A 12,500-nucleotide genomic window follows, 5' to 3' on the forward strand; every position below is an offset into this window, starting at 1 on the left:
ATGTCAGAGATAGGAGAACTTTGTTTCGGCTATTAATTCATTAATTTTATAGAAAAGAAACTGCTTTTTTCCATTTTTATTTTTGAAATAAGACGGTATATGTTAATGCAGAGAATTTAAAGTTTTAAGGTACTTCCCGGAGTCCATGTAGAATCAGCCAGTTGTACTAAATGTTGATCAGTACAGTACAGAAAGTACACATCATGCTATATCTGAATTCTCATAGGAGAATAAAATTATTTTCTATTTGTCCTTTCTCCTAAGTCAAAACAAGAGAAGATGGCATGTAGAGATAAAAGCATGCAAGACCGCTTGAGATTGGGCCATTTTACCACTGTTCGACATGGGGCCTCTTTTACTGAGCAATGGACAGATGGTTATGCTTTCCAGAACCTTATCAAGTAAGTGAAGTGCGATGATCACATTGAAATTGAAAAGTTGCTTTAAGTTTGCTGTAATTGTAGTCATTAAAAATGCTAGTAGTAGAAGTCCTCTTTTCATTCAGCTTTAGTCCCCATATGTGTAATGAAAGGTAGGGAATGAGGTGAAGTCCTGGGAAAAATGACGCAAGTTATTAGAGAAAAAATAAAGGAGTTCTACATTAAAGCTTAACAAAGAATAAGAATTGCTGAAGCTAAGGAAGAAAAATCCTAGGACTTGTTATCTTTTAAATTATGTAATGGATTTTCACGAGGAGTCCATGAACGTATTTGTTCTGGCTCCATAGACAAATGACCTGAGGAAGAACATCCTGAGTTAGGTATAAAACAATAAAAACCTTAGGCAAACCTTTAGGATCTGTCCCTGAGGCCCTTTAAGGAGACCGTGTCTAGACCTTGGAGAGAGCGGCTACCTCAAAAGCAGGGGCTGAACCAGTGGTCAGGCTGGTAGCCACCCCCAGTGTCTGTCAGTGACTTGGAATCCTAAGCACTCAACATTCAAGTATTTACTCCAAGGAGGGAATTACCATTTAAAATCCTAAAATTCCAACTGTGTAAATAGCTAATATTGGCTCTGGACTTAAGCAAATCTTTAGATTGTCGTGTATTTTGGTATATCTTATTTATTTTTATTAGATTATTTCCATCTGAGACTGGGGAGAACGGCATTGTGTTTTTAATCATGGGCTCTCAAACTTGAGATCTGTAGCTCACTATGAATTAGAGGATTCTATAGACTGCTTTTCCTACCTTTTTTCCTAGCTGAAATAACTTCCTGCGCAGTAATTGGAGAGTGTGGGACTCCTTTAATAGTAAGGAAACATAAGAAACAACAAATATATGCCTGAAATAAAGTATAATACTAACCTGGATTGCACATTAGTAGTCACTGCTTTATATGTGATACATTACCCTCCCCTTGGCTTAGATATGTTTTTGCCTCACACATGTACCTTGAGTATGTGTAATTTGGTGTGATAAGAGGCTAGCTGTTGAGTCAAAGATCCAATACCCACAAAGGAAAACAAAGCCTTTTGAGTTAAGTCAGGTGCCAGAGGCTCAGAATGACATCCACTCCGAGCACTAAGCATGGGTGACTGGTGATAGCAGGAACGCACCAGGGCACTATAATAGTGGCCACTACGTGGAGTCATGGTACCCACCCATTCCTTAACACCCTGACCAGGACGTGCACATTGTCCTGCAAGTGACACCCCATCCAGTTTCATTAGAGTGCGATCTGAAGATATAACTTATATCCCCAGTACTGGCCATAGCCACCTCATGCTCAGACTGAGTCCCAGATGTGATAGTGACCCTACAAGTCTTTGACAATGGTTACTTCTTAGATGGCTGTCTTTAAAATATCTGAAGACTTTGACTGAAGATAGTGTGTTTGTATAGAGCTGTAAAATGTAATTACTTTTAAGAAAAATGTTCATAGTTTTTGCTGACAGCGATATTTTATCTTTTTACTCTGTAAGCAGCCCCCGAGTCCCAGAAGGTTCTGGAAATCTTACACAGAGTACAAAATGATGACTTAGCTGTAGAGCCATCAGAGAAATTGGGACTATCTAAATGAGATCCCTAACTAGGATTGTTCCTCCTAGGTGGATAGCATTTTTTCATGCTTTTATGTCATATAAAATATCTCCATCTCTTTTGGGAAGCTGTCTGGCCAGTGTCTACTAATTACAGGTATTTTATTTTCTAAAGTTTTGCTTTAATAAATTAATTCCCTTTCAGTTTTAATGCAGCAGTTGAAATTCTTCAGTTGTAAAGGCTATGTTTGATATCCTTATAAATGATTATTTTCTGTATATGAGAAACTCCATGACAACATAATTTGTGGGTGACGTGGCTGAACACCAGGTAGCAGTACTAGGTTTTATGAGAAGAGACCATCCTCAAAACATTTAAAAATTAATCAGATAATCAAGTACAGTCTCAACAGGACCTCCAGTGCAATTCTTTTGTTTTCACTGTGTTCCTCTGCTCTTTTCAAGTGATCTTTATTCCCTAACACCGAAGATTTACCAGCTAGTAAGAAAATCATATCAAATTTATATTATTTTTTGTCCAGATTAGCAATTTTTCCTTTCCAAAGTGTGTTTGAACCTGTTGAAGAAGTAGTTTATTTTATAGTTTTGAGAAAGTAGTTCTGTTACATACTGTTGTTATTCAGTATACTCTTTCTTATTTGAATAAATCTTAAAATCTCAGTCAATGGCAAGGCAATAAAAAATTTGTTTTTGATGGGGGGGGCATGGTTTTAATGTTTTTTATTGAAGTGATCTAAATTTCACCGTTAAATATTGAGCCTAAGTATATGCTTGTCCTTAGGTCAAGATTTCTGAAATGCAGAGCTCGAACAGATCACTTGAAGGATGTAGAATATATTAGATAATTAGAGAATCTCGGGGGAGTGGTAAATTCTCTCAAACATTTATGCATTTAGTGACACAGATAAACTGTAGGAAGAGCATGATGTGTAAAAGTTTGGATTGGAATTGGAGGAAAACCCATTTAGGACAGAAGGGAGGTCCTTGTTGCTGAGAAGAATCTCCCCTTGACTTCAGACAAACTAAAAGACTCTTGTCAGTTTACAAAAACCACTGAACTGCACAAAATCCCCATTAGGCAGGAGAAACAGTATCAACAGGATAGATGAAGGATTTGGGTTGTGGGAGTTGGCAGGTCTGCAGAGAGAGCAAGGGTGGCTGGGCTGGAGGTCAGAAACACAGCTGGAGGCTGCCACTCAAGTCCAGCAGCTATAGATTAGAAGAGCAGGCTGGAAAGTCTGGATGCAGCGTGGTTGGTGCATTTCTCAAAAGGCTTTGCTTTCCAGTTAAGTTCCTAGGATGTTTTCCTCAAAGAGGGAAAAAATTCTTTACTAAGATTTTGTTTAGGGGCGCCTGGGTGGCTCAGTCAGTGAAGCATCCGACTCTTGATTTTGTCTAAGGTCACGATCCCATGATTTGTGAGATAGAACCCTGTATGGGACTCCAGGCCGTTAGCGCAGAGCCTGCTTGGGATTCTCATTCTCCTTTCTCTCTCTCTCCCCCACCCCATCTCTCTCAAAATAAATAAATAAACCTTAAAAAAAAAAAAAAAAAGATTTTGTTTAGGGACACCTGGCTGGCTCAGTCCATAGAGCATGTGACTCTTGATTTCCTGGTCATGAGCCCCACATTAGGTGTAGAGGATGGATAGATAGATAGATAGATAGATAGATAGATAAAATTTTTTTATATTGAAATGAAACAACATTGACGTAATGGGATTTGATTTATAAACAAAATTGTGGTCATTTAAGAAGTGGATTATCAGCACGAGTAAATTAAACATTATAGCATCATAATGATACTCCAGGTATTTATTCTGGTGTCTAAGGAATTATAGAATCCCATTTTTATTTTATTTTATTCTTTAAAAAATTTGTTAAGTTTATTAATTTTGAGATAGAGTGAGTGGGTGGGGGAGGGGCAGAGAGGGAGAATCTCAAACAGGCTCTATGCCGCCAGCGGAGAGCCTCATGGTGGGGGGTTCGAACCCACGAAACGGTGAGGTTGTGAGATCGTGACTTGAGCTGAGATCAAAAGTCAGATTCTCAACCAACTGAGCCACCCAAGTGCCCCTAGAATCCCATTTTAAAGTGATCTTGTGAACCATCTGATTCTTGGTTACATGATCCATAATGAAAAACTCTCTTGATTCTGTAAGTGTCAAGATCTCCCTTGGGTATCCATACTGTTTCACAGTAGATACAGAACATGAGGTTGTGGGAATCTTTAAAAATTCTTACCTGGGCTATTCAGGAGCTACCTGTAGATCATTGCTAAATTATTTTTGGTTAAAGTGATATCTGAAAATACGTTTGTTTTTTAATACCTCCTACTAGTATGTATGTATGGTGGGTTGGAGTCAGGAATACAGTGTTACTGTTGAGAGTGCCTGTCATTCATTTCCTAGGGCTGTTGTAACAAAAATACCATAAACCAGGTGGGTTAAACAACATAAATTTACTCTCTCATAGTTCAGGACACCAGAAATCCAAAACCAAGATGTTGACAGACCATGCTTCCTCTGAAGCCCCTAGGGGAGGATCGTTCTTTGATGTTCTGTGGCTTGTGGCAGCATAGCTTCAGTCTCTGCCTCCATCTTCACAAAGTGTCCCCCCCCCCCCCATGTGTCTCTGCGTCTTCTCTCCCTTTATAAGGACATCAGTCATATTGAATTAAGGGCCCACCCTACTCTAGTATGACCTCATTTTAAGTAAGGACATTTGATGACCCTATCTCCTAAGGTTATAATCTGAAGTTCTGGGAGTTAGAGCTTTTAACATACCTTTTTAGGTGACCTACCTCAGCCTGTAACGATACCTAAGGCAAATTGTCTTGTTTTCTTGTAGAGGCAGTGGCTTTTTAAATAGGATTATTTAGATTTGAGTGAGATGGATTTATCAAATCATCAATACTTGTGTAAAAGATAGTAGTAGTAGTGGTAGTAGTACTCTTTCCATGGGTGGTAAATGGCAAGCATTCTCTAAAACTGATGCAATGCAAGAAATATCTTAAGGATCAGTTCTGAAAGGCAGTGTCAGATGTGTTGGAGATACAAGGCTTGATAAGGCATGGTCCTTTTCTAAGAGAAGTTTCCAAGTTTACTGATATAACTCCAGATTCTACTCCCAAAATAAACCTAAATTAAGTATCACTGATGGTCTATCTTTAGATGACTTTTATTTGTCAGTATAAATAGCTAAATCGTTTCAAAAATATCAAGAATTAACGTAGGAATTGTTATATATAATCGTGAACTCTGGTGCATCCATTTTTGTGTTCAAGCAAGTGCTCTTGTTCTTAGTATATACGGTTTAATATTTCCCCAGAGGTGTTTTGGCATCATTGCACCCTGTGTTTATGCTTTAATATGTATGATGACTGTGGGGCCCCTTTCTTTATGAATCTCTGGAGATCAAGTGTTTGGATTCTTACTGGAAACCATAGAAAATTATTTGTATGTTTGATAAGGGTGATTGCTAAAAATCTGTCTTCCAAAGCAGCCAGTCTTCAAAGATAAAATGTTGTGGTACTTCACTAGCCCCACTATAGTTTATAGTTTAAACTAAATATTTATGGTTATCTCCAGAGAGTTTATTGTGCCTTGCATTCATGGTCCATGAAAGGATAAAAAGGAGCTAAAGATACTTTACCATTTTTTTTTAAATTGGGAAACTCCTCTTGAGAGACCGTTCAGAGACCATGCTATCTCATTGAGTCAAAAGGAGGATTTTGATTTTACCTAAGGATTCTATGTCTCAATCCAGAATTCTTTCAAGCCATGAAGGATTCATATTACATATTCTTTGGTGGGGAGACATATCTCTAATGATAGTTGAAAGGGTTTTTCAGACAAGAAAACTCTTGAGTTTTGATTTCCATTCTGTTACATTGACATCCAATCAATGACCCAGCTCATCCTAAAGCCAAGGGAATTGTATTATGAGATGAATGGTTATTTATTTAGAGTGTTTGGACTAGGTTAATCTTGCTTACATTATTGTCCTTATAGATAACGGCAGCATAAATTGTATGATGGGCATCTGCCCTGGAATATAGGCTTGTTTTTCTGGTTGCCATTCTTCTAAAGAAAATACACTGAGTATAGGGAAAGTCTAGAGACTGACTTACTACAGTGTTCAGGAAAGAGAGTTGAATAGATTTCATTTGAAAATGGGTTAAAAACTTAGATTCTCTTACTTTGCAAAAATGAAGGTGGAATCAAGCAAAGGAGGTGGGGGAAAGCATGGTAGAAGAAAGAGAAGGGAGCTAGCATTTGATTCTCAACTAGGGTTGGTGATTTATAGATTTTAGTCTTTTGAATGGTTAATCTGAAATCTTGGTATATTTTTAATATGCCAGGTCTCCAAACTTCAATATCTATTAGACATATACAGAGAAAGTTTTCATATATTGGTATTTTTATTGGCTACTAATGTGCAAATGGGTTTATTATAGAAAATTCAGACTTCTTTAGGAAATCCTCTAATGGTAATGGTGTTAGATATCTGAAGAATCTTTTTTTTTAATTGTTTTTTAAACATTTATTTATTATTGAGAGACAGAGAGGCAGAGCACGAACATGGGAGGGGCAGAGAGAGGGGGAGACACAGAATCCGAAGCAGGCTCCAGGCTCCGAGCTGTCAGCACAGAGCCTGACGCGGGGCTCGAACTCACGGACCGCGAGATCGTGACCTGGCTGAAGTCGGACGCTTAACCTACTGAGCCACCCAGGCGCCCCGATATCTGAAGAATCTTTATGTATATTTTTTATGAATTCATTTTACGTCCTATTCCCTAAGGAGTTTTTTACTAGCTGCAAGGCTTCATTGTGGTTTCTCTGAATGTACTTGATTTTTAAAAACTTAGTTTAGGTTTGACCATATCAGTGAGTGGGAATGACTATGGGGCGGTTATGGCTCACTTAGAGTTAGAATAAATGATAGATCTAAAAGCAAAATCTTTTTTTTACTTTGTTCAGCATCCCTCATATTAGCTAACTTTCTAGATATAATTTGAGGAAACTTTAATTCAAATAAAAAAAATAAAAAGGCCCTTGGGACCTTTTGTAATATTTTTCTTACATAAATATGGTTTTTTAATGGAGCCATACCAAGAGTTGTTTTCTTTTTAAAACAAAAAAATTTTTTTTTTATGTTTATTCATTTTTGAAAGAAAGTGCGAGCAGGGGAGGGACAGAGAGAGAGGGAGACACAGAATCCGAGGCAGGCGCCAGGCTCCGAGCTGTCAGCACAGAGCCTTGACGGGCTCAAACTCGGGGACCGTGAGGTCATGACCTTAGCCGAAGTGGACGCTCAACAAACTGGCGCCCCAAGAGTTCTTGTTAAATTGATACCACCCAGGCGCCCTGAGAGTTATTTTCTTAACTGTTAAAAAGGAATCAGAAAATTCTTTCTTGAGTCAGAAAATAAGGTCGCAGTGGAAATTTGATATTGTTCCTGCCTACTTTTCCTGTTCGGAGAATAATCATAACTACTGTCTTAAAGCACAGACTCATTCCAAAAAAAAATCTTTCTATCATCAGTTATTTGGCTTTTCTAACCTGAAGTTATAATCAGATTTCTACTTGATTTAAAGGGGCTTACTTTTTCTCAAGTCTATCAAATATATAGGTGCCAAGATATTTGTGTTTACTCTCCAGCCACGTTACAGTGTTTTGACCTTCTTCTCTGTGCAACATCTTTTATATCTGTAGGCAGCAGGAAAGGATAAATTCACAGAGGGAAGAGATAGAAAGACAACGGAAAATGTTAGCAAAGCGGAAACCCCCTGCCATGGGACAGGCCCCTCCGGCAACCAATGAGCAGAAACAGCGGAAAAGCAAGACCAACGGAGCTGAAAATGAAACGTATGTTCTTTATTAATGTGAACTCTGTGAGATACCACAGTCTTCCCCAAAATACAAATGCCCTGTGGAGTGCCACTGGAAAAAAGGATAAATTACGGGGATTTCTAGGGCGTAAGCTTTCTTTTTAGTTACGTTGGTGAATTTGCTCACAACTTATATAAAAACCACGTAAAATTCATTCATTTTCTTAGTCCTCATCTTATTTGGGTATTTTCTTTCTTTTTTGTTGGGGGGGTGGTTGGGTGTATTTTGGGGTTTGTTTTCAGTTTTATTTAGATACAACTGACATATAACATTGTATCAGTTTTGGGTGTACAACATAATGATTAGATATGTGTAGATATTATAAAATAATTCCCATAATAAGTTTAGTTAACATCCATCACCTCACAAAGTTACAATTTTTTTTCTTACGAGAATTTTATGATCTACTCTCAGCACCTTTCACATATACAATACAGTATTATTAACTTTAGACGCCATGCTATGTATATGTATATCACAGTTTCTTTATCCATTTATCCATTGGTGGACACTTAGGGGTTTTTTTCATGTCTTAACTGTTGTGAATAATACTGCAGTGAAGATGGGGGTGCATAGGTCTTTTTGAGAGAGTGATTTCATTTCCTTTGGATAAATATCCAGAGGTGAAATTGCTAAGTCATAGGATAGTTCTATTTTTAATTTTTTGAAGAACTGCTGTGCTGTTTTTCATAACGGATGCACCAATTTACATTCCCGCCAGCACTGCACAAGAGTTCCCTTTTCTCCACATCCTCACCACCACTTGTTATTTCTTCTCTTTTTAATTATTATTTAGGTATTTTCAAGTGAGCGGGACAAATAAGGTCACTTGACGTCATGGTCTTCGGCCACTCTCACAACAAATGTGGTATCAGCATGGTGGTCAAATGATAGAGTTGTTTATGTGTGGTTCTGGGTTATGGTACATTGGCATCATCTTGGGATTACCTGGCTGTCCTTTTGAAGTAAAAAATGTCTAGCTGGAGAATGCTCTTAACTGGTCTAAAGAGCATTTGGTTAACAGTCACAGAAACTGTAGGAGCAAGCTAAGAAAAAAATAGGTATTATTTTAGGAAAAAGATATTTTGCCACTAAGCCAAATCTTGACATCACCAGTATTTTTTCCTGTTCTGTGGACCTGTGGGAAACACCAATATCTTCGGTTGCAGTGTAGTCACATAGCTGCCATGAATAGGAGGGATAGCATAGCCTTAGTATAGATGCTTTCTTTTTTCACCCCTGCCCTGTGTCAGATTTCCCTAATTGATCATCACATTCTTTTTTTCTTTAGTTTTTTTTTTAATGTTTAATTTTGAAAGAGAGAGACCAAGTGTGAGCGGGAGAGGGGCAACGAGAGAGGGAGACACAGAATCTGAAGCAGGCTCCAGGCTCTGAGCTGTCAGCACAGAGCCTGACGGGGGCTCAAAGCCATGAACCATGAGATCGTGACCTGAGCCGAAGTCAGATGCTTAACTGACTCAGCCACCCGGGCGCCCCTGATCATCCCATTTTGACCACTAAGAGAATCTTCGTCTAGGGCAGGAGTTGACAGGCTTTTTCTATACTGGGCTATGGTAAATACTTTTAGGCTTTGTAGGCAGGCTGGTCTCTATTGCATCTACTCTGCACTGCTGACTGTTGTAGCCTGTTGTAGTACGTAAATGAATGGGTGTGGCTATGTTCCAATAAGACTTGATTTACAAAAACAGACTGTGAGGTGAATGGTCCATGGGTCAACTAAGCAGGAACTGCCAAACAGAATTCACATGGGAAATAAAACCTATATATTGTTTACCTATTTAAAATATTTCTTATTCGTACTTAATATGAAGACATTTAAGTCATGGCCTCTGTCTTCAAGAAGCTTTCACATAAAAAAGGGAAAAAAAGAGGGGCACCTGGGTGCCTCAGTGTGTTGAGCGTCCGACTTCAGCCCAGGTCATGATCTTGTGGTTTGTGGGTTTGGACCCCATGGTGGGCTCTGTGCTGACAGCTCGGAATGGAGCCTGCTTCGGATTCTGTGTGTGTGTCTCTCTCTCTCAAAAATAAATAAACATTGGGGTGCTTGGGTGGCTTAGTCAGTTGAGTGTCCTACTTCAGCTCTGGTCATGATCTCATGGTTCCTGGGTTGGAGCCTTGCATCGGGCTCTGTGCTGACAGCTCAGAGCCTGGAGCCTGCTTCAGATTTTGTGTCCCCCTCTCTCTCCGCCCCACCCCTGCTTGTGCTTTGTCTCTCTTTGTCTTTCAAAAATGAATAAACATAAAAATTAAAAAAAAATAATAAATAAACATTAAAAATTAAAAAAATAGGCAGGGGGAAAGATCTATAGATAGTAGTGTAGGCAATCACTGAAGAATTGATGGTAGCCATGAAGCTCATTCCTGAATTGGATGTTTGAAATTTAAAATACATTTTTCATAAAAACAGTAACCAGTATTGTAATCTGTATATCTGTAGTGGCTTCATTGGTTTTTCAAGGGAAAAAGAAATTTTGCAAAGCTGTCATTGTGGGAGTCTTTGGCTGAAAATAGGTTTTAGGTCTAAAGATAGACACAAAAGATAATGATATTGTATAATTTATTGAAGAATATGTCTTTTTCCTTTATGTTTTCGTCTCAGTTCTCAAAAACATTAACCTCCAATCCACCAAATATAATAGTGTGCGTACTGCACTATTGTTTAAGGTCCATGACATCCCATTCCAGTGAGAAAGATGGCTTAATACCATTCCTTACTCCATACATACTTGATGGTTTGGGGAGCCTTTTCCTGGACATTCATTTAGTAAGTTTATGGTAAATGCATATTGTACAATTGGCCTTGGTCTGGACACTGGGGATACAGAGCTAAAGGATACAGCCCTAGCCTTAGGAGCTTACAGTTTATTTAGGGGAAATGAACAGGTAAATAAACTAATGATTTCATTGAGGATAGTGATAATAGTATACACAGTGAATAAACTTGGAAAACATCTTCATTCTTATAACTAAATATTTCACTAAATATTTTAAAACTAGGTTTTAAATTTAAAATATTTTCTTTCAGAAAGTCCAAGTAGGAACCCAGATTTGGAAGATTCTCTGGGCAAATGTTGTACACATCAATCTGATCATTGTCTTCTTTGTGACCATTCCCAGATTTATTTTGTGAAGAGACTGTCCCTCCAGTATTACTTGAAAATTATTTAATGCTAATGCATAAGACTATTGGCTTAGTAGTAATAAAGAAGGCATAGGCTGTTTCCTTGCCATAGAACAATAATTAGAACTCAGTCTAGGCCAGTAGTGTGTCAGTAAGCAGTTGCCATCTGGAGTCCTGTGTAAAATCCAAGCTGGAAGGCCTTTAGTCCAGTTTTTAATTAAAGTATCTGTAACTTGGCTCATTCCTTTGGCCAGAAGCCAAAAACAGTCCTCTGGAGCCTTAGAGTGAGTCACATTATCACCTCTGATATCAATCCTATTTCAGGCAGAGAGAATCCCTAACTGTATTTTCATTTCTCCCTTTTCTACTCGTGTGATATGGAGTATGGATAGAAGTATTTCTGCCTCTGTGAAGGGACAGATGTAACAACCTAGTGGATGTATTTCCTGTTGTTAGTCTCTTTTAGTCAGACCTCAAAGGCTATTTTGTAGCTCTTCCTCGTTGATGGGATAGCTGTTCCTTCTTTCTCCTGCTATTTGGAATATAACTGAACAGTGACATCTAACACACTGAAGTCTATGTGTCTGCTTCTAGAATGTGAAGAGGGTGAAGATGGAGGAGTAAGTGATCACTCCTTAAATGCTCATTCTTAAGATACAAAGTTGTGATTGGAGTAGGTGGAACACAACAAGTGACTACCCATTCAAGTCAGCCCTTTGAGTATTGTATTCAAATACCATTTTACAACTTAGGAATTATTTCACATTCTCACTTAATAGTCACAACAGCTTTCTTAGATGGGTGCTATTGCTTGCCACTCTTAAGAAACTGAGACTTAAGTTGCTTGTCCAGGTCACATAGCCATTGGCCTGAGTTGCACTTTGAACCCTAGACCTCAGACTCCAAATCCTGGACTCTTCCGTTATGTCGTCCTACTCCTTGTTATCATGGTATCAGAGTCTAAGAGATTCTCAAAAATCATCACATCCATTGGCTTATTACTGTCTCTTCAAAAAGAAAGTTCAGGCATATAATTTTTGGCTACTTTCCCAATGGATTTTCATCTGAGATTGTATGGACAAAACTCATTTCATAAATAATGTAAAAATATAAGCTCATTTATTTTTCTCATTTTTTTTGTAAATTAGCCTCCTTTCTTCATGTCACATCTGATAAATCACAGAAGTTTTCTTTTGTCAGATTGCAAGATAATCTAGCTTTTAGTTATTTTAACAGACTGACTCTACCATATGGCATGCTTTGGCATTTCTCTTTTGATAGGCACACTACAATTTCAAATAATTTACTGGAATTTCTACCATTATCTTCTAGGTTAACATTAGCAGAATACCATGAACAAGAAGAAATCTTCAAACTCAGATTAGGTCATCTTAAAAAGGTAAGAATAATGAGCAAAATATGTCTGGAGAAATCAGTTTACATGTAGTATTAAAGCAAATGTC

General features: G+C 38.1%; 1 protein-coding gene across 11 annotated transcripts in view; it reads left to right on the top strand.

Annotated features, from left to right (window-relative positions):
* TLK2 (tousled like kinase 2) overlaps positions 1 to 12,500 on the top strand; it is a 114,481-nt gene that overhangs the window by 73,661 nt on the left and 28,320 nt on the right. For all 11 annotated transcript variants that reach the window (XM_019818056.3, XM_023244581.2, XM_045045077.1 and 8 more), the window contains 3 exons: positions 265 to 401; positions 7,719 to 7,871; positions 12,370 to 12,436. In XM_019818056.3, coding sequence (XP_019673615.1) covers positions 265 to 401; positions 7,719 to 7,871; positions 12,370 to 12,436 — 357 coding nt within the window. The remainder of the gene's footprint in view (positions 1 to 264; positions 402 to 7,718; positions 7,872 to 12,369; positions 12,437 to 12,500) is intronic.

The sequence above is a fragment of the Felis catus genome, chromosome E1 (assembly GCF_018350175.1).
Source record: "Felis catus isolate Fca126 chromosome E1, F.catus_Fca126_mat1.0, whole genome shotgun sequence".
Classification (NCBI taxonomy): domain Eukaryota; kingdom Metazoa; phylum Chordata; class Mammalia; order Carnivora; family Felidae; genus Felis; species Felis catus.